Raw genomic sequence first — 24,054 nt, 5'->3', positions numbered from 1 at the left:
CCAACTCCAACACTGCATTCCAGCGTCATGTGGACTTTGGTGAGTACCGCCCAATTTCTGAGGATACGCGCAGGGCACCCCTCAAGTGGTTCAACAGACATAATCAGTATACACCCCATCACCCGATTCTTTAAAGAATCCTACTCCCATATCTTATTGTTATTACCGTTGATGTCTTCAGTCTGAAGACTGCTCTATCTTGTGCAAATTTCTTCATCTCCGAATAACTACTGCAACGAATTACCCTTCTGAATCTGCTTAGTGTATTCATCTCTTGGTCTCCCTCTACAATTTTTAGCCGCCACACTTCCCTCCAGTACTAAACTGGTGATCCCTTGATGTCTCAAAATGTGTCCTATCAACCGATACCATCTTGCGTCAACCAGTGCCACAAATTTCTTATCTCCTCAATTCTAATCAGTACCTGAAATGCGGTGCTACAAAAGACTGCTGAAGATTAGATGGGTGATCTACCCATATAATCTTCAACATTCTTAGCCGAGCGGTCTAAGGCGCTGCAGTTATGGACTGTGCGGCTGGTCCCTGCGGAGGTTCGAGTCCTCAATCGGGCATGGGTGTGTGTGTTAGTCCTTAGGATAATTTAGGTTAAGTAGTGTGTTAGGGACTGATGACCTTAACAGTTAAGTCCCATAAGATTTCACACACATTTGAACATTTTTTCAACATTCTTCTGTGGCACCGCATTTCAAAAACTTCTGTTCTCTTCTTGTCTAAACTATTTATCGTCCATGTTCTACTTCCATACGTCGCTACACTCCAAACGAATACCCACAGAAAAGAAGTCTTAACACTTAAGTCTATATTCGATGTTAACAAATTTCACTTCTTCAGAAATATTTTTCTTGCCACTGCCAGTCTACATTTTATATCCTCTCTGCTTCGGCCATTATCAGTCGCTTTTCTGCCCGAATATGAAAACTCATCTACTACTTTAAGTGGCTCGTTTCTTAATCTAATTCCCCCAGCGTCACCTGATTTAATTCCACAACATTACACTAATTCAACTACAGTCCATACTCCCATACAACACGTCACATCTCCCGGAAGAAACGTTTCTCCCTTGAATTTATTTTGAATATTTTTACCACACTATTTTTTTTTTTACAAAAACACGTCACTATTTTAAGCTTATTCATTACGAATATTTTAGAACCCATGACTGTTAGTTGAACGTAAGTGCATAAAACTGCAACCAGTCACTTTTTTTAACAGTTATTTATTATTCCATGAAGCGGTTTTCGAATCATTTCAGGTTCATCTTCAGATGGTTTCCTAGAAGTTACATATCTGTTTCTAGCATAATGCTGTGTGCTGGCTTGCGACAGTATGGGCGGCTTTTTTCTGTTAGTAACGCCCATACTGTCGCAAGCCAGCACCCAGCATTTGCTAGAAACAGATAGCTAACTTCCAGGAAACCATCTGAAGATGAACCTGAAAAGCTTCGAAAACCGGTTCATGGAATAATAAATAAGCAGTCAAAAAAGTGACTGGTTGCAGTTTTATGTCTTTACGCACATTACTACATTTGAATGAATGATTTTGATAGTTAACGGTTCACTTGTCAGTATTTTGTGTGGTGTCCCTGATTAAGGAGACAGTCTTCAACTTGTGTGCTGAAATTCTCTGCGAGAACTGCTCTTCAGGGGTGACTGAATCCATTCCTCCCGCACACGTGCAATAAGGTTGCGTGGTCGAGGTTTTTCGAAGACTGCATCCTGCATTCTGGACCATAAGTGCCCTATAGAGCTTAGGTCTGGACTGTTTCCATGCCAGTCATCCCAATCTATAAGGAATGTTGTGTTCAGAAGCGCCGTTGTTTGTTTGGCAGCTTGAGCTGTTACCCCAATTTGCACGAGAAAGACTATTCTGGACGGCTTCAGCATAGATAGAAGCAATCCTTTCCCGAAAATAACCACCACTGACGGTCCTTTTTGCACATGACACATGCAGTTCAGTTTCTCCATAGCCACACATGCCACCAGTGACAATTATCTTCCATAATTGCTTTGCTTTGTGGAGCGCGGAAATTTTCTCTGGTTCATTTGTACGGATCGGGAATTTTGTTTGTTGGGTTTTGTTCAAAAAAATGGCTCTAAGCACCAAGGGACTTAACATCTGAGGTCATCAGTCCCCCTAGACTTAGAACTACTTAAACCTAAGGACATCACACACATCCATGCCCGAGGCAGGATTCGAACCTGTGACCGTAGCAGCCGCGTGGTTCCGGACTGAAGCGCCTAGAACCGCTTGACCACAACGGTCGGCTTTAGATTTTGTATTAAGCTCTACTGGAGACCCATCTGCAAACAAAATGTGATGCTTTTGGTCTTCCCTCCAGGGCTGGCATCTGAAGAACCATCAAACAGTACACTTTCACACAATGCCTGCTGATAAAATTTTTTTTTTCTAAGAGCACGACTTTTGTTGGTTAGACATAAACATATTTTCCCCGGATTGTCTACGAATGGAGTCATTTACAGTTGTGCTCCCAATGGTCTTTGTCAGTAATCATCTGAGAAATTCAGATGTTTGTCAACTGCACAAGTACCGACGCCAATTTTTATTCTTTACCATATACCTGATTTTTAATGTTCTCTGTGAAGTTTGGTAGTAGTTCAACTCCGTTACTATCATTAACATCGCCTCCATAAATCCAAAGCGTAACGGTTTTTGGGTCAATACCCTACGTTTGAGCAATTTTTGTGTTAGACATTCCACTGACATGGAAGCCCTGAATCTGGGAACGAACAAGTTCACGTTTATTTCGCGTTTTTAATGACACCCTTGAAATACGAAAAATACAAATAACAACGAAGGAGTATACACACAAAGTTAAAAATTAATTTACATAAGGAAAGTGTAAATCAAATAATGTAAAGAGATTAAACTTTTACAGCACTATCTCTTTTCATATCTCTAATTAAAATTTACAGATAATATTAATTATTACAATGAAATGAACACCCTTGGCTGCTTACAGGCGTTGACATACGTCAACGGGGACAGATGGAAATGTGTGCCCCGACCGGAACTCGAACCCGGTATCTCCTGCTTACATGGCAGACGCTCTATCCCCCGCCCATTATACTCATTACTCGCGGCGCGTTGCTCATTCCCGTAAGAGTTCGGGCACTGTTTGTGCATTTCCTGTCCGAAAGAACAGATACCATCTTAGTATAAATATTAATTATATTTTTTTTCTTTTAGTAGGTGAAAACATAAGAATACTTAAAAAACTATTGACCGACAAATTTTCATTAACGTACCAGTTAGAGTGTATTAAATTTATGAAAATGATCTGCTTAGAAGAAGTGCTCCACCACAATAACATTTTCTGGCAGCAGACAGACAATGTGGGAATGTGTTCAGTGTGATTAATCAAGTTATATAGACTAACATGAAGTCCATGCAGCCAGAGCCACGTGTTGGTGTAGAGTGGTACTGTCGCCACGGGGCATCAAACCCCAGTGGCTCCGTTAACAAAAAAAAAGCGAGAAACTTTCCGTCCACCCTGTTTGTGTTGAATAGTGATATAATTTTCCAGGTCCCTTCGGTGGTATATGTGGGTAACGTCTGCAAAACATATTGCGCATGAAGTTAGTAGTAAAGAAGTAATAAACAAAAATGTCAAGCCTGTTGCTGAAGTTTTACTGTAATAACGGCGAAAATGCAGCAACTGATAAACCTTTACCCTTTTAATTTTTTCGTTTGTTTTTTTTGGGCGGGGAGGGGAAAAGGGGGGGCGGTCGAGAAAAATTGCGTAAAGGTTTCAAATTGTGTGTATAGTTTGTTGGAAGTCTAAAGTCTTGTCTTCCTCAAATACTAGATTAATAAAGTCTAGGTATTCGCGCGAAGTGGGCTATGCTCCTTTTTCACCCTCACCCCCAGCCCTTTTATAGGTAAGTGGTTCTTACCCCTAGCGATTCTTCCCAGACAGTAAATGATATGTATACCAAGTTTGGTTGAAATCGGTTCGGTGGTTTAGGAGGAGATGTGGAACATTACATACATATAATTTTACAACGTATATGGATTCGGAGGAGAAAGTTGGTGATTGAAACTCAGTGAAAACATCGCGCCACAACGAAAAGAAACCTTCGTTTTAATGATTTTCATCTCAAATCACGTATAACGTCTGTGAGACTCTCTCCTGTATTTCACCGAGCGAGGTGACGCAGTGGTTGGCACACTGGACTCGCATTCGGGAGGACGACGGTTCAATCCCGTCTCCGGCCATCCTGATTTAGGTTTTCCGTGATTTCCCTAAATCGCTTCAGGCAAATGCAGGGATGGTTCCTTTGAAAGGGCACGGCCGATTTCCTTCCCCATCTTTCCCTCACCCGAGCTTGCGCTGTCTCTAACGACCTCGTTGTCGACGGGACGTTAAACACTAATCTCCTCCTCCTCCTCCTCCTCCTGTATTTCGCGATAACACAACACGAGCTGCGCTTTGACTTTTTCGATGCCACCGCCAGTCCTATCTGGTAAAAGCCCCACGCCGCTCAGCAGCCACTGCAGCAGTGGACCGACAAGCATAATGTAGGCAGCTTGTTTAGCAGATTTAAGTTGCACCGTACAAATACTCTGCCGCCCCCGTCCGCAGCCCACGTCGCTAATGCAAGCCTCTGCTGTGGCGCTCGACTCGGAGGTAAGCCGGTTCGAACCCTGGCCGTGGGTGAAATTTTCACTGCCAGTATTTGGCCGGCAAGGGGAGGCGAGATGGTGGCGTAAAGTTCCTGATCATTAGTCTTTGCGCCAATGTCCTGGGTTAAATTCCAAACTTCTCGGTAGGCTCTCATGAAGTAGGGACACGTGATACTGGTCTAGGTGATCCGTCTGCCAGATGGGAACGTTAGCCGGCCGCGGTGGTCTAGCGGTTCTAGGCGCTCAGTCCGGATCCGCGGGACTGCTACGGTCGCAGGTTCGAATCCTGCCTCGGGCATGGATGTGTGTGATGTCCTTAGGTTAGTTAGGTTTAAGTAGTTCTAAGTTCTAGGGGACTGATGACCTCAGATGTTAAGTCCCATAGTGCTCAGAGCCATTTGAACCATTTTGGGAACGTTAATCGAGGTGGTCCCCTTGGCGCTTTTCGAGAGGAGTTTTCTGTGTGCATGCTTCGGGTTTGACCCTCTCCCTACTCTCATCATTTCCAACACGAACACGATACTACACTACACATACACCATCACCGTAATCTACACTTATGTGAATGCGTGTTGTCTGTTCTTTCGAAGGGACAGACTCCGCGCAGATGCCGCAGCTGTGAACGGCTGTACGTAAATGGTAGGGGAACCACTGCTGTCGAGTGCAGCGGGACATTAAGCGGAATCAGCGGCGACGAGCGAAAATGTGTATCGGACCGGGATTCGAACCCGGGATCTCTTGCTTATTAGGCAGGTACGGTAACCACAGCGCCATCCGGGATACAGCAAAATGAAAACCAGGAGTACTGCTCCAGATTAATTTTCGTGCCATTGCAAAGATAGATGATACAGCTGTTCGTGTCTCTGGCGTTGTGAAACAACTAAAATCGCTAAATTTGTAGAAAGTTCCAAGACCCGATGTAATATGTATCAGATTCTATACGGAATTTGTGTCTGAGCTAACTATCCTTTTAACCATACTACATCATAGATCCCTCGAACAGAAAACCGTGTCAAGTAGTTGGAAGAAAGCACAGGTCACGCCCCTCTACAAGAAGGGTAGTAGAAGTGATCCAGAAAACTACCGTCCAATATCCTTGACATCGATTTGTTGTAGAATCTTAGCACAAACACAATCAGGTATCTCAAACAAAATGACATCCTCGATGCCAACTAGCATGGCTTTCGAAAATATGTATCATGTGAAACCCACATCACACCCATAAAGCCAGGGATCGAGGCAGTCAGATAGATGCAGAATTTATCGATTTCCGAAAAGCATTTGACTCCGAACCGCACCTACACTTATTACCCCAAGTACGATCGTATCGGAGTATGAACCAAAATTAGTGACTGGACTGAGGACTTTTTGGTAGGGAGGAGGCAGAACGTTATCTTGGGCGGAGAGTCATCGACAGATGTAGAAATAATTTCGGATGTGCCCCAGGGAACTGTGTTGGAACCCTTTATGTTCATGTTGTATATTAAGGACCTTACGAAGATATTAGCTGTAACCTTAGACTTTTCACGGATGATGCAGTTATTTACAATGAAGTACTGTTGAAAAAAGGCTGCATCAATATTCAGTAGATGCTGATGAAATTTCAATCTGTTGCAAAGATTGGAAATTTGCTGTAATTGTTCAGAAATGTAAAATGGCACACTTCACAAAGCGAAAAAAAAAAACGTAGTATCCTGCGACTATATAATATCAATGAGTCGCTGTTGGAACCGGGTAACAAATATCTGTATGTAGCAAGTTGTCTCAGTCGTGAGTAAAGCGGGTGCTACACTTCGGTTGATTAGTACAATACTAGGAAAATGCAGTCAGTGTTCAAAGGAGACTGCTTATAAATCGCTCGTGCGATCCATCTTGGAATATTGCTCTGAGTGTGTTGGACCCGTTCCAAATCGGACTGGTAGGGGATATTCATATGGTTCAAATGGCTCTAAGCACTATGGGACTTAACATCTGAGATCATCAGTCCCCTAGACGTAGAACTGCTCAAACCTAACTAACCTAAGGATATCACACACAGCCATGCCCGAGGCAGGATTCGAACCTGCGACCGTAGCAGCCGCGTGGTTCCGGGCTGAAGTGGCTAGAACCGCTCGACCACAGCGGCCGGCCAGGGGACATTGAAAGTAGACAGAGAAGGGCAGCAAGAATGGTTACAGGTTCGTTTGACCCGCAGGACAGCGTTACTGAAATGTTGAAAGAACTGATCTAGCACACGTTTGAAGATAGACACGAACTGTATCGAAAAAAAAACCTACTTACAAAGTATCAAGAAATGATGATCTAGGGATATACTGCAACTACCTGCATACCTGGGGAGACTAGTTACAGCACTCACAGAGGCAACTGAACAGTCATTCTTCGTACGCTACATGCGTGTATGGAACAGGATGATATCCTAATGGCTGGAACCCTTGACTTAGGTTTCGACAGTTTTAAAATTGTGTTCTTCTGAAGGTGTATCGGATCTTGCTATGTCACATGCTGATTAAGTACGATGGATGACTCAGTATTGCATCCCACTGGTATTATAGGTGTGAACAGGAATTTATTTGTCATCTACATACCGCTGTAATCCAGATCACATGATTGTGTCCTCTTGTATACAAGACAACTTTTATGTCGACGTGAGGTTTGTTTTTAAGGAACACTACACTTGGCGTTTATCTTCTAACCTGAAAAACTAGAATGCTGCAATCCTAAGTCATGGATTTTGATTGTGTCTTTAAGATGAGTTTCTCACATGACAAGAGCCGTTAGGCTTTATTCGACGCACTTAAGCAGCATGTAACCCAACAAGGTCCATTACACCTTCTAGAGAAAGCTATTTTAAAACTGTAGAAATCTAGGTCAAGGGTTCCAATAAGGTTGGCAACAGGTTTGTTTGACCCGTGGGAGAGTGTCACAGAGATGCTAAAAGAAATGAGCTGGCAGCCTGTTGTAAATAGATATCAACTAACTAACGTTTGCCTAGTTACGAAGATCCAGTCTTAAGTGAGGAATCTTAGAACATATACCTACTACAGTCCTCTACGTATCTCTCAGGATACGGAACTACGGATATACTAGTAGTATTAGACTCAATGAACACAGAGAACCATTTCAGCAGTCACTATTCTTGCGCCCCATACTCGAATGGAGCGGGAGCAAACCCGAATACATGGTAAAATGGGTAGTACTCTATGCCAAGTACTTCACAGCATTTCTTAAGCAGTCTCCTTTGCATACTGACTGCATTATTCCAGTGTTCTACCACAGATCGAATGAACAACAAGGGTCCCAGCATATGTTCCTGGGGCATAGCCGAAGTTACGTATTTAAATGGGGGGGGGGGGGGGGGGGAAGCCCCTCCACGCCCACACCGGCTTGATGGCGAACACAAAATGTCCTCTGCCCTCTCTGGATATTGGCTGGTTTTCACTAAGTGAGGCCTCGCAGGATGTGGGTACTGCGATGTTTGCGTACGTCTGGTTATGATTATCCATTAATACGCGCTCATCTGGGTCGAAAGTTGAACCAAGGGTAGCGGTTTGTAGGGCAGAGGAAAACAAAAGTGCCAAGGCAAGAGCCAAGGGGAAAAACCTCTGCGATAGTTGGGTCGGATTGTAAGAGCAGTAGCGGTTTTCTTGCTGCCTGCGACAGGTCGTGCAAGGGTAGGCTCTGTTAGTAGTGGGTACTATGCAGGTCGATACCTTTGTCGTTGTGTGATGGTGTTACTCGGAGGCTGCTGCTGGTTGCTGTTGTTCATTTCTGGCTCAGCGTCAACATATCAGTGACAGTTAGGTTCATCATCATTTAGTGTCGGATAGGTCATATATGCATAAAGTATGAAGAAGAGCAGATAGAAGAGGTTGATAGTCTTAAATTCCTGGGATTACAACTTGATAATAAATTCAATTGGGAGGAGCACACCACAGAACTGCAGAAACGCCTTAACAAATCTGTATTTGCAATTCGAATGTTAGCAGACATAGGCGACATAAAAATGAAAAAGCTTGCATACTTGGCCTACTTTCATTCCATAATGTCATATGGTATAATATTTTGGGGTAACTCTTCACGTCAAACGAAAGTTTTCAGAGTCCAAAAGCGTGTAATAGGTATTATTTGTGGAGTAAATTCACGGACGTCCTGTAGAAACCTCTTCAAAGAACTGGGTATACAAACTACTGCCTCTCAGTATATTTACTCCTTAATGAAATTTGTCCTAAATAATATATCTCTTTTTCCAACGAACAGCTCAGTTCATACATTCAATACCAGGAACAAAAATGATCTGCACAAGGACTTAAAAGCACTTACTTTAGTTCAAAAAGGGTCCACTACTCAGGAACACTCATCTTCAATAATTTGCCAGCAAACATAAAAAATTTAGTTGCAAATAAAGATCAATTTAAAAGGAGCCTGAAAGACTTACTAGTGGCCAACTCCTTCTACTCCATTGACGAATTTTTTAATAGAAACAAATGATGTATTGTATATATTTATACTATTAGTATTGTTATTTCAGCTTAAAAAAAATTGACATGTTCCACATCCACGAGGATCTCCTCAGCACGGACCTATGGAACGTAAAAATAATCTAATCTAATCTAGGATTCACATGGTTGGCTGTTTGTTTGTGCATTAGTGTGGAAGCTTCCCTGCTGTATTCTGTTGGTCAGCTTTAACAGCAGTAAATGTTGTTCATTTGCAGGGGCTTGACGATGTTGTCACTCGTGGGTGTGTGTTAGCTCCCCATAGGGGATTATGTCCTAGCTACTAGTGTACATTTATTAAACATAGCGTTATAAGCTTCTTGCTGGTATAAATAAAAATAAATAAACTATGCCACATGAAAAAGTCATTTTGCTTTAATGATACTTCTGGAAATGCTCTTTAAAAATGCACTTCATTGTGTTGCAGAAAGTGTGCATCTTCGCCGCAGCTGCCATTCTGAGTGCTGCAACAGCTGAAAACGACGCGGGAGCTCCTGCCGACGCCAAGAAGACTGAGAAAAGGGGCGTTTATGGCGGCTACGGGGCTGCAGGGTGAGTGTGTGTGTTCAGTAGAACGAACTCTGAACTCCACACAGTGTCACAATCTGCACATGGACATTCCTTCCGTAACGTGGACCGTTCTATTCTAAGCTCCCATTCTACTACTTTTTTCTTTTTACTTTCTATTGAGACTGCTGCATTTGTTTCGGCCTATACGCTATCAAAAGTATACGGATACCCAGAGCTTTTTTTCTAAAAGAAAGTTTGAGGGTACTCCGACATTGGATATAATGCAGCGAAAATTACTTGTAACTGAAGCATCGGATACCACCTGTCTGCTTTTAGCCATGACGTCATCAACATGTCGAACTACAAAGAAACCGGTATCGGCCGCAGCTTCAAAATGCTTGAAACAGTCAATGACATCGCTTTTCCCACCCAAAACTGCACTGATTTCGTTCGCATTACAATTACCAGCACGAAGAAATGAAATAAAAAATTTACGTCCGTGAAATAAATCTTTAGCACTCTTCCAAGTTCTCAACGTCGTAAAAAAATTACTTTGTCGACGAAAAAGTTTAGGGTTACGCATCCCCCAGCGTTCTCCCAGAAAAAAACCACTGCGGCTACGTAATGTGGAATTGGGTAATGGCAGTACGGAAGGTGGACCTGCCTGTTAGACAGGAGTTGCTCAAATGGTTCAAATAGCTCTAAGCACAATGGGACTTCGGAGGTCATCAGTCACCTAGACTTAGAACTACTTAAACCTGACTAATCTAAGGACCAGAATGAGATTTCCACTCTGCAGCGGAGTGTGCGCTGATATGAAACTTCCTGGCTGATTAAAACTGTGTGCCGGACCGAGACTCGAACTCGGGACCTTTGCCTTTCGCAGGCAAGTGCTCTACCGACTAAGCTACCCATGGATGACTCACGGCTCGTCCTCACAGCTTTACTTATGCCAGAACGTCGTCTCCTACCTTCCAAACTTTACAGAAGCTCTCCTCCGAACCTTGCAGAACTAGCACAAAGCTGTGAGGACATGGCGTGAGTCGTGCTTGGGTAGCTCAGTTTGTAGAGCACTTGCCCGCGAAAGACAAAGGTCCCGAGTTCGAGTCTCGGTCCAGCACACAGTTTTAATCTGCCAGGAAGTTTTTACCTGAGGACATCACACAGATCCATGCCCGAGGCAGGATTCGAACCTACGACCGTAGTAGCCGCGTGGTTCTAGACTGAAGCGCCTAGAACCGCTCGGCCACAGCGGCCGGCCACAGAAGTTGCGGAGCATTATTTAGTCAGTGGAGAAGCGATAACAGCGTCGGTCGGGAGAGCTTGGTCAAATCGAACGTACATCAGTCGTTTGATATATCCTGAATGATAAATCCATTGCAACCCTTCTAGAGCTGCCCAAGTCGGCTGTTGGTGATGTGATTTGTGAAGTGGAAAAGTGAAGGAACAATCACAATAAAACCAACACCAGGTAGACCTCATGAACTGACGGATAGACACTGACGAGATTGGCGGAGGGTTGTTGTAAAACAAATCGCCAGGGATCAACGTAAGGAATCACTCGTTAGCTCCAAAGTGCTGTCAGTCCAGCTAGGACAGTGACTGTGTGTAGGGAGCTAAAAAGAATGGGTTGCAGTGCTCGAGCAACTGCTCATGAGCCACAAATTTATGTAGTCAGTGTTAAGCGACACTTGAACTGGTTTAATGAACGACACCACTGCACAGTGGATGACTGGCAACGAGTATTTTGGAGTGATAAATCACGCGATACCCTGCGGCAATCCCATGGAGGCGCTCGGATATGCCCAATGCCTGGAGAACTTTACCTACCGCCATAAATAGCGCCAGTAGTGAAGGACAGGCGAGGTGGTGTTACAGTATGGAGGCGTTTTTCGAGGTTAGGATGATGTCACCTCATTTCGGTTAAGGAAACGCTAAATGCGGAAGGATATAAACACATTTGGCAGCATTATGTACTGGAAACTTTACAGGGGCAGTTCAGAAAAGATGAGAGTTCTGTATCACCATGACAATGTATCCTGTCATAAAACAGTATACAGGGTGGTCCATTGATAGTGACCGGGCCAAAATATCTCACGAAATAAGCGTCAAACGAAAAAACTACAAAGAACGAAACTCGTCTAGCTTGAAAGGGGAAACCAGATGGCGCTATGGTTGGCCCGCTAGATGGCGCAGCCATAGGTCAAACGGATATCAACTGCGTTTTTTAAAATAAGAACCCCCATTTTTGTTACACATTCGTGTAGTACGTAAAGAAATATGAATGTTTTAGTTGCACCAGTTTTTTCGCTTTGTGATAGATGGCGCTGTAATAGTCGCAAACGTATAAGTACGTGGTATCATGTAACATTACACCAGTGCGGACGGTATTTGCTTCGTGATACATTACCCGTGTTAAAATGGACCGTTTACCAATTGCGGAAAAGGTCGATATCGTGTTGATGTATGGCTGCCGGCCGCGATGGCCGTACGGTTCTGGCGCTGCAGTCCGGAACCGCGGGACTGCTACGGTCGCAGGTTCGAATCCTGCCTCGGGCATGGGTGTGTGTGATGTCCTTAGGTTGGTTAGGTTTAAGTAGTTCTAAGTTCTAGGAGACTTATGACCTAAGATGTTGAGTCCCATAGTGCTCAGAGCCATTTTGTTTATGTATTGTGATCAAAACGCCCAACGGGCCTGTGCTATGTATGCTCCTCGGTATCCTGGACGACATCATCCAAGTGTCCGGACCGTTCTCCGGATAGTTACGTTATTTAAGGAAACAGGAAGTGTTCAGCCACATTTGAAACGTCAACCACGACCTGCAACAAATGATGATGCCCAAGTAGGTGTTTTGCCGGCCGCGGTGGTCTCGCAGTTCTAGGCGCGCAGTCCGGAACCGTGCGACTGCTACGGTCGCAGGTTCGAATCCTTCCTCGGGCATGGGTGTGTGTGATGTCCTTAGGTTGGTTAGGTTTAAGTAGTTCTAAGTTCTAGGGGACTTATGACCTAAGATGTTGAGTCCCATAGTGCTCAGAGCCATTTTTTTTATGTATTGTGATCAAAACGCCCAACGGGCCTGTGCTATGTATGCTGCTCGGTATCCTGGACGACATCATCCAAGTGTCCGGACCGTTCTCCGGATAGTTACGTTATTTAAGGAAACAGGAAGTGTTCAGCCACATTTGAAACGTCAACCACGACCTGCAACAAATGATGATGCCCAAGTAGGTGTTTTGCCGGCCGCGGTGGTCTCGCGGTTCTAGGCGCGCAGTCCGGAACCGTGCGACTGCTACGGTCGCAGGTTCGAATCCTGCCTCGGGCATGGATGTGTGTGATGTCCTTAGGTTAGTTAGGTTTAAGTAGTTCTAAGTTCTAGGGGACTGATAACCACAGCAGTTGAGTCCTATAGTGCTCAGAGCCAAGTAGGTGTTTTAGCTGCTGTCGCGGCTAATCCGCACATCAGTAGCAGACAAATTACGCGAGAATCGGGAATCTCAAAAACGTCGGTGTTGAGAATGCTACATCAACATCGATTGCACCATATTTCTATGCGCCAGGAATTGCATGGCGACGACTTTGAAAGTCGTGTACAGTTCTGCCACTGGGCACATGAGGCGAGACAGATTTTTTGCACGCGTTCTATTTAGCGACGAAGCGTCATTTACAACAGCGGTAACGTAAACCGGCATAATATGCACTACTGGGCAACGGAAAATCCACGATGGCTGCAACAAGTGGAACATCAGCGACCTTGGCGGGTTAATGTATGGTGCGGCATTATGGGAGGAAGGATAATTGGCCCCCATTTTATCGATGACTATCTAAATGATGCAATGTATGATGATTTCCTACGTAATGTTCTACCGATGTTACTACAAGATGTTTCACTGAATGACAGAATGGAGATGTACTTCCAGCATGCTGGATGTCCGGCACATAGCTCGCGTGCAGTTGAAGCGGTATTGAATAGCATATTTCATGACAGGTGGATTGGTCGTCGAAGCACCGTACCACGGCCCGGACGTTCACCGGATCTGACGTCCCCGGATTTCTTTCTGTGGGGAAAGTTGAAGGATATTTGCCATCGTGATCCACCGACAACGCCTAAGTACATTCGTCACCGCATTGTCAATGCATGTGCGAACCTTACGGAAGGCGAGCTACTCGCTGTTGAGAGGAATGTCGTTACACGTATTGCCAAATGCACTGATGTTGACGGACCTCATTTTGAGCATTTATTGCATTAATCTGGTATTTACAGGTAATCACGCTGTAACAGCATGCGTTCTCAGAAATGATAAGTTCACAAAGCTACATGTATCACATTGGAACAACCGAAATAAAACGTTCAAACGTGCCTACGTTCTGTATTTTAATTAAAAAAACCTACCTCTTACCAACTGTTCGTCTGAAATCGTGTGCCATATGTTTGTGACTATTACAACGCCATCTATCACAAAGTGAAAAAAGTGGTCCAACTAAAACATTCGTATTTCTTTACGTACTACAGGAATATGTAATAAAAAATGGGAGTTTCTATTTTAAAAAAACGCAGTTGATATCCGGTTGACCTATGGCAGCGCCATCTAGCGGGCCAACCATAGCGCCATCTGGTTTCCCCTTTCAAGCTAGACAAGTTTCGTTCTTTGTAGCTTTTTCGTTTGACGCTTATTTCGTGAGATATTTGGCCCGGTCATCATCAGTGGACCACCCTGTATATGAAGCGATGGTTTATGGACAGCAACATTCTTGAAATGGACTGCCCTGCCCAGTGTTCCGACCTGAGCCCAGTGGAACACACCTCTGGGATCGCTTAGGACGTCGACTTCGGTCCAGATCTCAGCGTACAGCAGCAACTCTGGTTTTTGGTTCCAGTTCTTTAGAAAGAACAGACCACCACCCCTCCACATACATTCAGACAACTCAAGTAGAGTTGAATCCCTCATAAATGTGAAGGATGGACGCACCACATATCCATTAATGGATGTTACGATACTTTTGATACACTCGGTTACACGTTTTTGCTTAAAAAATATTGATGTGCAAAATATAAGTAATCGTCAAATTAAAGGAAGGACAGCAGACAGTCGCAAAATCTGTAATTTATTGCAGAGCTACATTTCGTCTATAACATTGTCATCATGTAAGCGTCATATAGGTCCCAACACGCGGAGCATAAAATATGACAAAATGACACTAGCCTTTATGCGGAAGACAAGGTCTCAGTTTTGTGTCTGGCATGTAAAGGCTAGTGTCATTTTGTCATATGTTATCCTCTAACACCTTAAGACCTATATGACATGATGACTCTAGATCTGCAATAAATTACAGATTTTGCGACTGACTTCTGTCCGTCCATCAGAGTGAATATTCTACAATCGCTGCGCATACAGGCATCCGATAGATTCCAACTTACAATTGAGCACTGAGATCCATAAATGCTCAAAGCAAATATACTAAGTTTTAAGAAGAACAGGTCTTTGTAAAAATCAAATTTGTAGGCGAACTACCAGTCTCCTGGGGTTGACTTATTTTCTACAATCAAGTCTCAATATCCTGTATTTCCTATTAACAAATCTTGTACCCATTTTATATTACGAAATTTTAGTTCATATTTAGGACTATTATTATTAATGTTAATCCACAAACTTTTCATATACTGGATAGTGACAGTAGTGTCTTTTTTACTTGTGTAGTATGTAATTAATGTGAAACCAGAACCAGAACATAAAGAACAGATACTACCTCTACCACTCACACAATTACTACCTATCCCAATACTTGATGGTCCTCGTTATCACCATTATCATTAAGCAGAAATGGCTTGAGGTTCAGATAAAACAGTCTGTTCACTATAGGCATGAAATCTAGTAGTTTTGTTAAGTCACGTGTTTAAAGTCTGATCTAGTCGTTTTGTTAAGTATTCGTGTTTCGAGGTTGATATTTGCCCTCCTCGTAAGCATTCGGAACTCAAGCATGTGTTACACGCTCTTTGCTATTGTTAATGTCTATAAACGATTTAGGAGACAACCTGAGCAGCCCGATTAAATTGTTTGCAAATGAGGCCGTCATCAAAGACCAAAAACAATTGCAAAACGATTTAGACACGATATCTGTGTGGTGCCTAAGTGACTACGCCCAAACAACGAAAAACGTGAGATCATCCACATTAGCACTAAGAGATATGCATTAAATTTCCGTTACACAATAAATCACATAAATTTGATTGCTGTCAATACAACTAAATACCCATGGATTACAGTTGCGAAGGACTTAAATTGGAACGATCACGTGGAAATGTTGTAGGGAAGACAAGCGAAAGACTGCCTTTTCTTGATAAACGCTTAGAAGATGCAATAAATTTACTAAACCTGCGCTACGCTTGTCCGCGCCCTTCTAGAGTATTGCTGTGCGTTGTGATATTCCTACCAGATAGCACTGACAGAGGATGACGGAAAAGTTCGAAGGAAGACAGCCCGTTTTGTATTATCACGGAGTAGGAGAGAGACCGTCACTGATGAGCAATTTTGGGTGGCGATCAATAAAACAACGGAGTTTTTCGTTGCGGCGAGATCTTCTCGCGAAATTTCGATCGCGAACTTTGTACTCCGAATGCGAAATATTTTGACTGCTACCTACACAGGGAGAGACGACTATCGTAATAAAATAAGAGAAACCGGTGCTCACTCAAAAAGACTCAGGTTTTCGTTTTTCCCACGTGCATTTCGAGAGCGGAGCGGTACAGAAATACGAGGAGCGTTTGAAAAGTCCGTGCAAAAATAAAACTACTTACGTGTTTGGGGTAAACCTTTTTTATTTTTCGACATCGTCTCCTTTTAGAGTTATACACTTCGTCCAACGCAGTACTAATTTATTGGTCCAGTCCGAATAACTGAATTGTCCAAGTCTGCAAAATAGCCATTAGTTGCTGCAATCACCTCCTCATTTGAATAAAATTTCTTCAAATTGGGGAACAAGTAGTAGTCCGAGGGAGCCGGGTCTGGAGAAGAGGGGGGGGATGTGAAACGAGTTGGAATCCTATTCCCATTAATTTTGCGACCACAACTGCTGAGGTGTGTCCTGGTGCACTGTCGTGATGGAAAAGGACTTTTTCGCAGCCCAATCGCCAGCGTTTTTCTTGCAATTCGGTTTTCAAACAGTCCAATAACTATGAATAATGTGAACTTGTAATAGTTTTATCCTTTTCCAGATAGTAGGTTAGGATTATCCCGTGCTGTTGTTGTTGTTGCTATGGTCTTCAGTCCTGAGACTGTTTTGATGCAGCTCTCCATGCTACTCTATCCTGTGCAAGCTTCTTCATCTCCCAGTACCTACTGCAACCTACATCCTTCTGAATCTGTTTAGTGTATTCATCTCTTGGTCTCCCTCTACGATTTTTACCCTACACGCTGCCCTCCAATACTAAATTTGTGATCCCTTCATTCCTCAGAACATGTCCAACCAACCGGTCCCTTCTTCTTGTCAAGTTGTGGCACAAACTCCTCTTTTCCCCAATTCTATTCAATACCTCCTCATTAGTTACGTGATCTACCCACCTAACCTTCAACATTCTTCTGTAGCACCACATTTCGAAAGCTTCTATTTTCTTCTTGTCCAAACTATTTATTGTCCACGTTTCACTTCCATACATGATTACACTCCATACAAATACTTTCAGAAACGACTTCCTGACACTTAAATCTATACTCGATGTTAACAAATTTCTCATCTTCAGAAACGCTTTCCTTGCCATTGCCAGTCTACATTTTATATCCTCTCTACTTCGACCATCATCAGTTATTTTGCTCCCAAAATAGCAAAACTCCTTTACTACTTTAAGTGTCTCATTTCCTAATCTCATTCCCTCAGCATCACCCGACTTAATTCGACTACATTCCATTATCCTCGTTTTGCTTTTGTTGATGTTCATTTTATATCCTCCTTTCAAGACGCTATCCATTCCATTCAACTGCTCTTCCAAGTCCTTTGCTGTCTCTGACAGAACTACAGTGTCATCAGCGAACCTCAAAGTTTTTATTTGTTCTCCATGGGTTTTAATACCTACTCCGAATTTCTCTTTTGTTTCCTTTACTGTTTGCTCAATATACAGATTGAATAACATAGGCTTGAGGCTACAACCCTGTCTCACTCCCTTCCCAACCACTGCTTCCCTTTCATGCCCTTCGACTCTTATAACTGCCATCTGGTTTCTGTACAAATTGTAAATAGCCTTTTGCTCCCTGTATTTTACCCCTGCCACCTTTAGAATTTGAAAGAGATTATTCTAGTCGACATTGTCAAATGCTTTCTCTAAGTCCACAAATGCTAGAAACGTAGGTTTGCCTTTCCTTAATCTTTCTTCTAAGATAAGTCATAGGGTCAGTATTGCCTCATGTGTTCCAACATTTCTACGGAATCCAAACTGATCTTCCCCGAGGTCGGCTTCTACTAGTTTTTCCATTCGTCTGTAAAGAATTCGTGTTAGTATTTTGCAGCCGTGGCTTATTAAACTGATAGTTCGGTAATTTTCACACCTGTCAACACCTGCTTTCTTTGGGATTGGAATTATTATATTCTTCTTGAAGTCTGAGGGTATTTCGCCTGCCTCATACATCTTGCTCACCAGGTGGTAGAGTTTTGTCAGGACTGGCTCTCCCAAGGCCGTTAGTAGTTCCAATGGAATGTTGTCTACTCCCAGGGCCTTGTTTCGACTCAGGTCTTTCAGTGCTCTGTCAAACTCTTCACGCAGTATCCTATCTCCGATTTCATCCTCATCTACATCCTCTTCCATTTCCATAATATTCTCCTCAAGTACATAACCCTTGTATAGACCCTCCATATACTCCTTCCACCTTTCTGCTTTCCCTTCTTTGCTTAGAACTGGGTTTTCATCTGAGCTCTTGATATTCATACTAGTGGCTCTTTTTTCTCCAAAGGTCTCTTTAATTTTCCTGTAGGCAGTATCTATCTTACCCCTAGTGAGATAAGCCTCTACATCCTTACATTTGTCCTCTAGCCATCCCTGCTTAGCCATTTTGCACTTCCTGTCGATCTCATTTTTGAGACGCTTGTATTCCTTCTTGCCTGCTTCATTTACTGCATTTTTCTATTTTCTTCTTTCATCAATTAAAGTCAATATTTCTTCTGTTACCCAAGGATTTCTACTAGCCCTCGTCTTTTTACCTACTTGATCCTCTGCTGCCTTCACTACTTCATCCCTCAGAGCTACCCAGTCTTCTTCTACTGTATTTCTTTCCCCCATTCCTGTCAATTGTTCCCTTATCCTCTCCCTGAAACTCTGTACAACCTCTGTTTTAGTCAATTTATCCCGGTCCCATCTCCTTAAATTCCCACCTTTTTGCAGTTTAGAGTCCACAACTGCCCCTGGAAATGTCTTACAATTTAAAACCTGGTTCCTAAATCTCTGTCTTACCATTATATAATCTATCTGATACCTTCTAGTATCTCCAGGGTTCTTCCATGCATACAACCTTCTTGTATGATTCTTGAACCAAGTGTTACCTATGATTAAGTTATGCTCTGTGCAAAACCAGACGGCTTCCTCTTTCATTTTTCACCCCCAATCCATATTCACCTACTATGTTTCCTTCTCTCCCTTTTGCTGCTCTTTTCCTTATCCCTTGCGAATCCCAAATGACAGTAACCATAACCTTTCTGGCCGAAGGACTGCTCTTCTCCTTTTTTGGTGCAGATTCTCCTTTGATAACCCTTTGTTTACATTGTTGTTTGGTCTCAGGAGTATAGTAATGCAACCATGTTTCATCCACAGTGACGAAACGACGCTTAAAGTCCTGCAGATTCTTCCTGAATAGCTGCAAACCATCCTTGCAACACCTCACACGATTCCGTTTTTGGTCAAGTGTGAGCAATTGCGGAACCCATCCTGCAGATACCTTTCTCATGCTCAAACGTTTATCCAACATATTATGTACCTGTTCATTCGAGATGCCCAGAGCACTAGCAATCTCATGCACCTTAACTCTTCTGTCCTCCATCACTATATCATGGATTTCATCAGTGATTTCTGGAGTCGTAATCTCTACAGGGGTCCAGAACATTCAGCATCACTTGTGCCCATATGGCCACTCCGAAAATTTTGTAACCATTTATAAACTGTTCTAATCGAAGGCGCAGAGTCACCGTAATGTTTATGAAGCTTCTCTTTAGTCTCCTGAGGCATTTTGCCTTTCATAAAGTAATGTTTACTCACCATATGAAATTCTTCTTCGACTATATTTTGACAATCACTCGACTTCCTTGATTCACACGAATGCCAAACACAAAGAAACAGACCAATATGGCTGAAACTTGGTGTGCGTTCTTTCCAAAGATGCTTCTAACTAAACATGACCTTGATACGCACCGGTGGTGCCATCTCTCGGACTTTGCACGGACTTTTCAAACGCCCCTCGTAGTCTGAAATTGGTTCGATGAACCCCTCGCCAAGAATTAAAGTGTGAATTGCAGAGTAGTCATGCAGGCGTATAATCGAATTGGGGAGAAATGAATTCATGGCACAATCTGATAAGATATATCTTCATGCAATCGAAGGATCGTCAGTTTGGTAATGGAGGGAAGTTTTGGGGTTAAATACACAGAAGCAGACAACGGGTTTAGGGTGATCATGTCCAAATGGATGTAGGCTGCAGTTGCTATTCAGAGATGAAGAGGCTTCCACGGGACAGACTAGCATGGTGAGCTGCATCAACCCAGTCTCCGGACTGAACCCACAACAAAAACGCACAGGGGGTGGACAGAAGTACGGAAACACCAAAAACACAGCACTTTGTCATGCCCAGTACAGTGTAGGAAACCCTTTGGCATTAAAAACAGTTTCCATTCGTTTCGACATGGATAAATACAGGTCCTGTATGGGTTTCAGCGGAATCTTATACCATTCTTCATGCAAAACAGTGGCACGTTCATATGGAGGTCGGTAGCGGTCGCGCACGTTTCTCTCCAAAGTAGACCACAAAGGTTCACTACCTTGAGATCTGGTGACTGTGGCGGCCATGGGACATGCGACAATGTCCTTGTGCTCATAAAAACCAATCACGGGCGATGCGAGCTGTTTAAGTAGGGGCCCTGTGAACTTAGAAAACAGAAGCACCAATGGGGAAACAAGCATTGTACTGTGGGACGGACGTGGTCAGCCAAAGCAGTCACATACTCCTTGGCAGTATACGATCTTGCGGAATAATCATGGGGCCCACGGAATACTCCAATATGGCTGCTCAAATAATTACCGAACCCTCCCGCCACGATTCACTCTTGGGACATAAACTCGTCCAGAAGTTGGAAACAACAGGAAACAAGGCTTATCCAACCACATGACATTCTTCGACTGGTCCATAGTCCAGGATTTATTGCTTCAGACCCATGTTTTCCTATCACGGGCATTTATATCTCTCATGAGTGGTTTTGGAATTCCAGCACGCCTTGCTGACGGAACACCCTTTATATTGCTTTTGTGCTGACAGTGTTCGCGAGTGAGGCATTCAGTTCTGCAGTGACTTCTATAGCTGCTGTGCAGGATTAGCCGAGCGGTCTAGGGCGCTCCAGTCATGGACTGTGCGGCTGGTCCCGGCGGAGGTTCGAGTTCTCCCTCAGGCATGGGTGTGTGTGTTTGTCCTTAGGATAATTTAGGTTAAGTAATGTGTAAGCTTAGGGACTGATGACCTTGGCAGTTAAGTCCCATTAGATTTCACACACACACACTTCTACAGCTGTTGTCCTCTTTTTTTTCGCCACCATCTTCTTGAATGATCGTCCATCACAATCACTCAACACATCCGTGCCGTGACGTAGCGGATGATGGTTTTCTGCTGTCCCTGTACGTGGTATAAATCTTCGATACAGAGCCTTTTGAGACACCAAAGACTTCGGCTACCTTGGTTACGGAAATACGCACCCTACAAGCACCAACAATTTTTCCGATTTCGAAGTCACTTAGTTCCGACATAATGCACTCACAACTATGCAGAACACTGTTCTGAACACGACATTGTACAAATGTCGTTCATACACAAATACAACTGCGCAGCCTGCAGACTTGGCTATCATTTGCATTTATGCTGAAGCACACTTTTCTCACTGAGCGAGGTGGCGCAGTCGTTAGACACTGGACTCGCATTCGGGAGGACGACGGCTCAATCCTGCGTCCGGTCATCCTGATTTAGGTTTTCCGTGATTTCCCTAAATCGCTACAGGTAAATGCCGGGATGGTTCCTTTCAAAGGGCACGTCCGACTTCCTTCCCTAATCCGATGAGACCGATGACCTCACTGTCTGGTCTCCTTCCCCAAACAACCCCAACCCAACACTTTTCTCATTGTGTTTTCACATTTTTGTAAAAACCCTGCATGTGCAATCTGAATTCCCCAGAAAGTAAATTGCTTTTGGTCATTGTCATAAGCCGATAGTAATCTCTGCTAGCCTTCAAAAATACCCAGTGTTTGGACGAAAACGAATTATGTGTGTAATGCGTTTGTGATTGCAGGGTTCTGGGCACAAGTGGTGGTTATGCCGGATATGGAGGCGGTGGTCTAGGTGGAGTCGCCAGCGCCGGAGCAATCGGTGGAGGCAGCATCGGAGGTGGACTCGGTGGAGCCGGCATTGGAGCTGGACTCGGTGGAAGTGGAACAGATGTGGTTCCATTGGTGTTGGTGCAAAATCCACATCCAGTTCCTGTGCCTGTACCCGTCACCAGGAAGGTCCAAGTAATCATTCCTGTGCCAGTGGCCCAGCCGGTTCCTGTCAGCGTGGGTGGTGTGGGTCTCGGGGGCGGCATTGGTGGAGGAGTTGGACTTGGTGGTGGTCTCGGAGGAGGAGCCGGATTTGGGGGTGGCTATGGAGGAGGTGTCACTGGGGGCGCATCTGGTCTCGGTGGCCTGGTCGGAGGCTTCGGAGGTTATGGGGGTTATGGAGGTTACGGAGGCTACGGAAAGGGAGGTGGCCTGGGTGGAGCTGGAGGTGTGACTGGCTACTCCAGCGTGACCATTTCTACTGGCGGCGGTCATCACTTCAAGGGGTAAAATGTGCCACACACCTCAATGGATACGAGATATTGGAAACCAGAGAGCACTGTCACAGCACTGACAATCGTCTTTTAACTTCACACCAGTTTCCTTTCACACCTATGCTGTCACACATCTCCACACTCCAGCCTCTGAAAATTCTCCAACATCGGCTTTTATTTGAACAAATTCCTCTTTTGCACACATATAGCTTCACCCTGCTTAGCAGTTTCATCCACCCACAATCTACCAATCAGCACTGCCTTGGAGATCTCTGTGACATAGTACTGCTAATACTGCCACTCCTTTTGAGTTCGAGGGGAACTCTCTTTCTTCCCGCCTCAGACTGGCGAAGTAAATGGACTCACCTGGCAAAATTTTCAATCCATAACAAATAAACAGTAACATACTCTAGATATCACGATGCTGACCCTGCCATCGTTTCACCTACACTTTCATCAAGCACCTTTCTTTAAATGGAACTGTGTATCATTCTTCACTGTTCTCCGCTACTTATAAGAGTCAAACATAGCATACCACTTTATGACTCATTGTCAAATGGCTATTAAGACAAGTGACGCTGTCAAGCTGCAAGTGCACATATATCTTTCTCATGCTTCGTTCCTGTATCTAAACATAAATGCACTGTAATTATTATACCCTAAACCCAATAAAGAATTTAATAAACATTTGATACTGTGTAATTGTTCTCGCCCACAGAACCTCGATGTAAGGAATTTTATAATGTTGAAAAAGAATGTGTGTGTGTGTGTGTGTGTGTGTGTGTGTGTGTGTGTGTGTGTGTGTGTGTGTGTGTAATAACCGCCTTTCACCTGTGGGGATTCACACTGAAAACAGGAGAGCAGCTGCAGTAACCAGAACTAATAAGGCACTTCGACAATACTGAAAATGAAGAAGTAAATGTTAGTAATACACTACTGGCCATTAAAATTGCTACACCAAGAAGAATGCAGATGATAAACGGGTATTCATTGGACAAATATATTATACTAGAATTGACATGTGATTACATTTTCACGCAATTTGGGTGCATAGATCCTGAGAAATCAGTACCCAGACCAGCCACCTCTGCCCGTAATAACGGCCTTGATACGCCTGGGCATTGAGTCAAACAGAGCTTGGTTGGCGTGTACAGGTACAGCTGCCCATGCAGCTTCAACACGATACCACAGTTCATCACGAGTAGTGACTGGGGTACCGTGACGAGCCAGTTGCTCGGCCACCATTGACCAGACGTTTTCAGTTGGTGAGAGATCTGGAGAATGTGCTGGCCAGGGCGGCAGTCGAACATTTTCTGTATCTAGAAAGGCCCGTACAGGACCTGC

The 24,054-nt window shown here is 43.8% G+C and overlaps 1 protein-coding gene across 1 annotated transcript; it reads left to right on the top strand.

Annotated features, from left to right (window-relative positions):
- LOC126425268 (ctenidin-3-like) lies at positions 1-23,338 on the top strand. The gene is made up of 3 exons (XM_050088236.1): positions 1-39; positions 9,589-9,713; positions 22,192-23,338. The coding sequence occupies exons 1-3, from the start codon at positions 28-30 to the stop codon at positions 22,724-22,726; spliced, it is 672 nt and encodes a 223-aa protein (XP_049944193.1). The 5' UTR covers positions 1-27; the 3' UTR covers positions 22,727-23,338.
- Positions 23,339-24,054: the final 716 nt, after the last annotated feature.

This window comes from Schistocerca serialis, chromosome 10 (assembly GCF_023864345.2).
Source record: "Schistocerca serialis cubense isolate TAMUIC-IGC-003099 chromosome 10, iqSchSeri2.2, whole genome shotgun sequence".
In the NCBI taxonomy this organism is placed as follows: Eukaryota; Metazoa; Arthropoda; class Insecta; order Orthoptera; family Acrididae; genus Schistocerca; species Schistocerca serialis.
The sequence above is the reverse complement of the archived record's forward strand: the minus strand, read 5'-3'. Positions and strand labels throughout refer to the sequence as shown.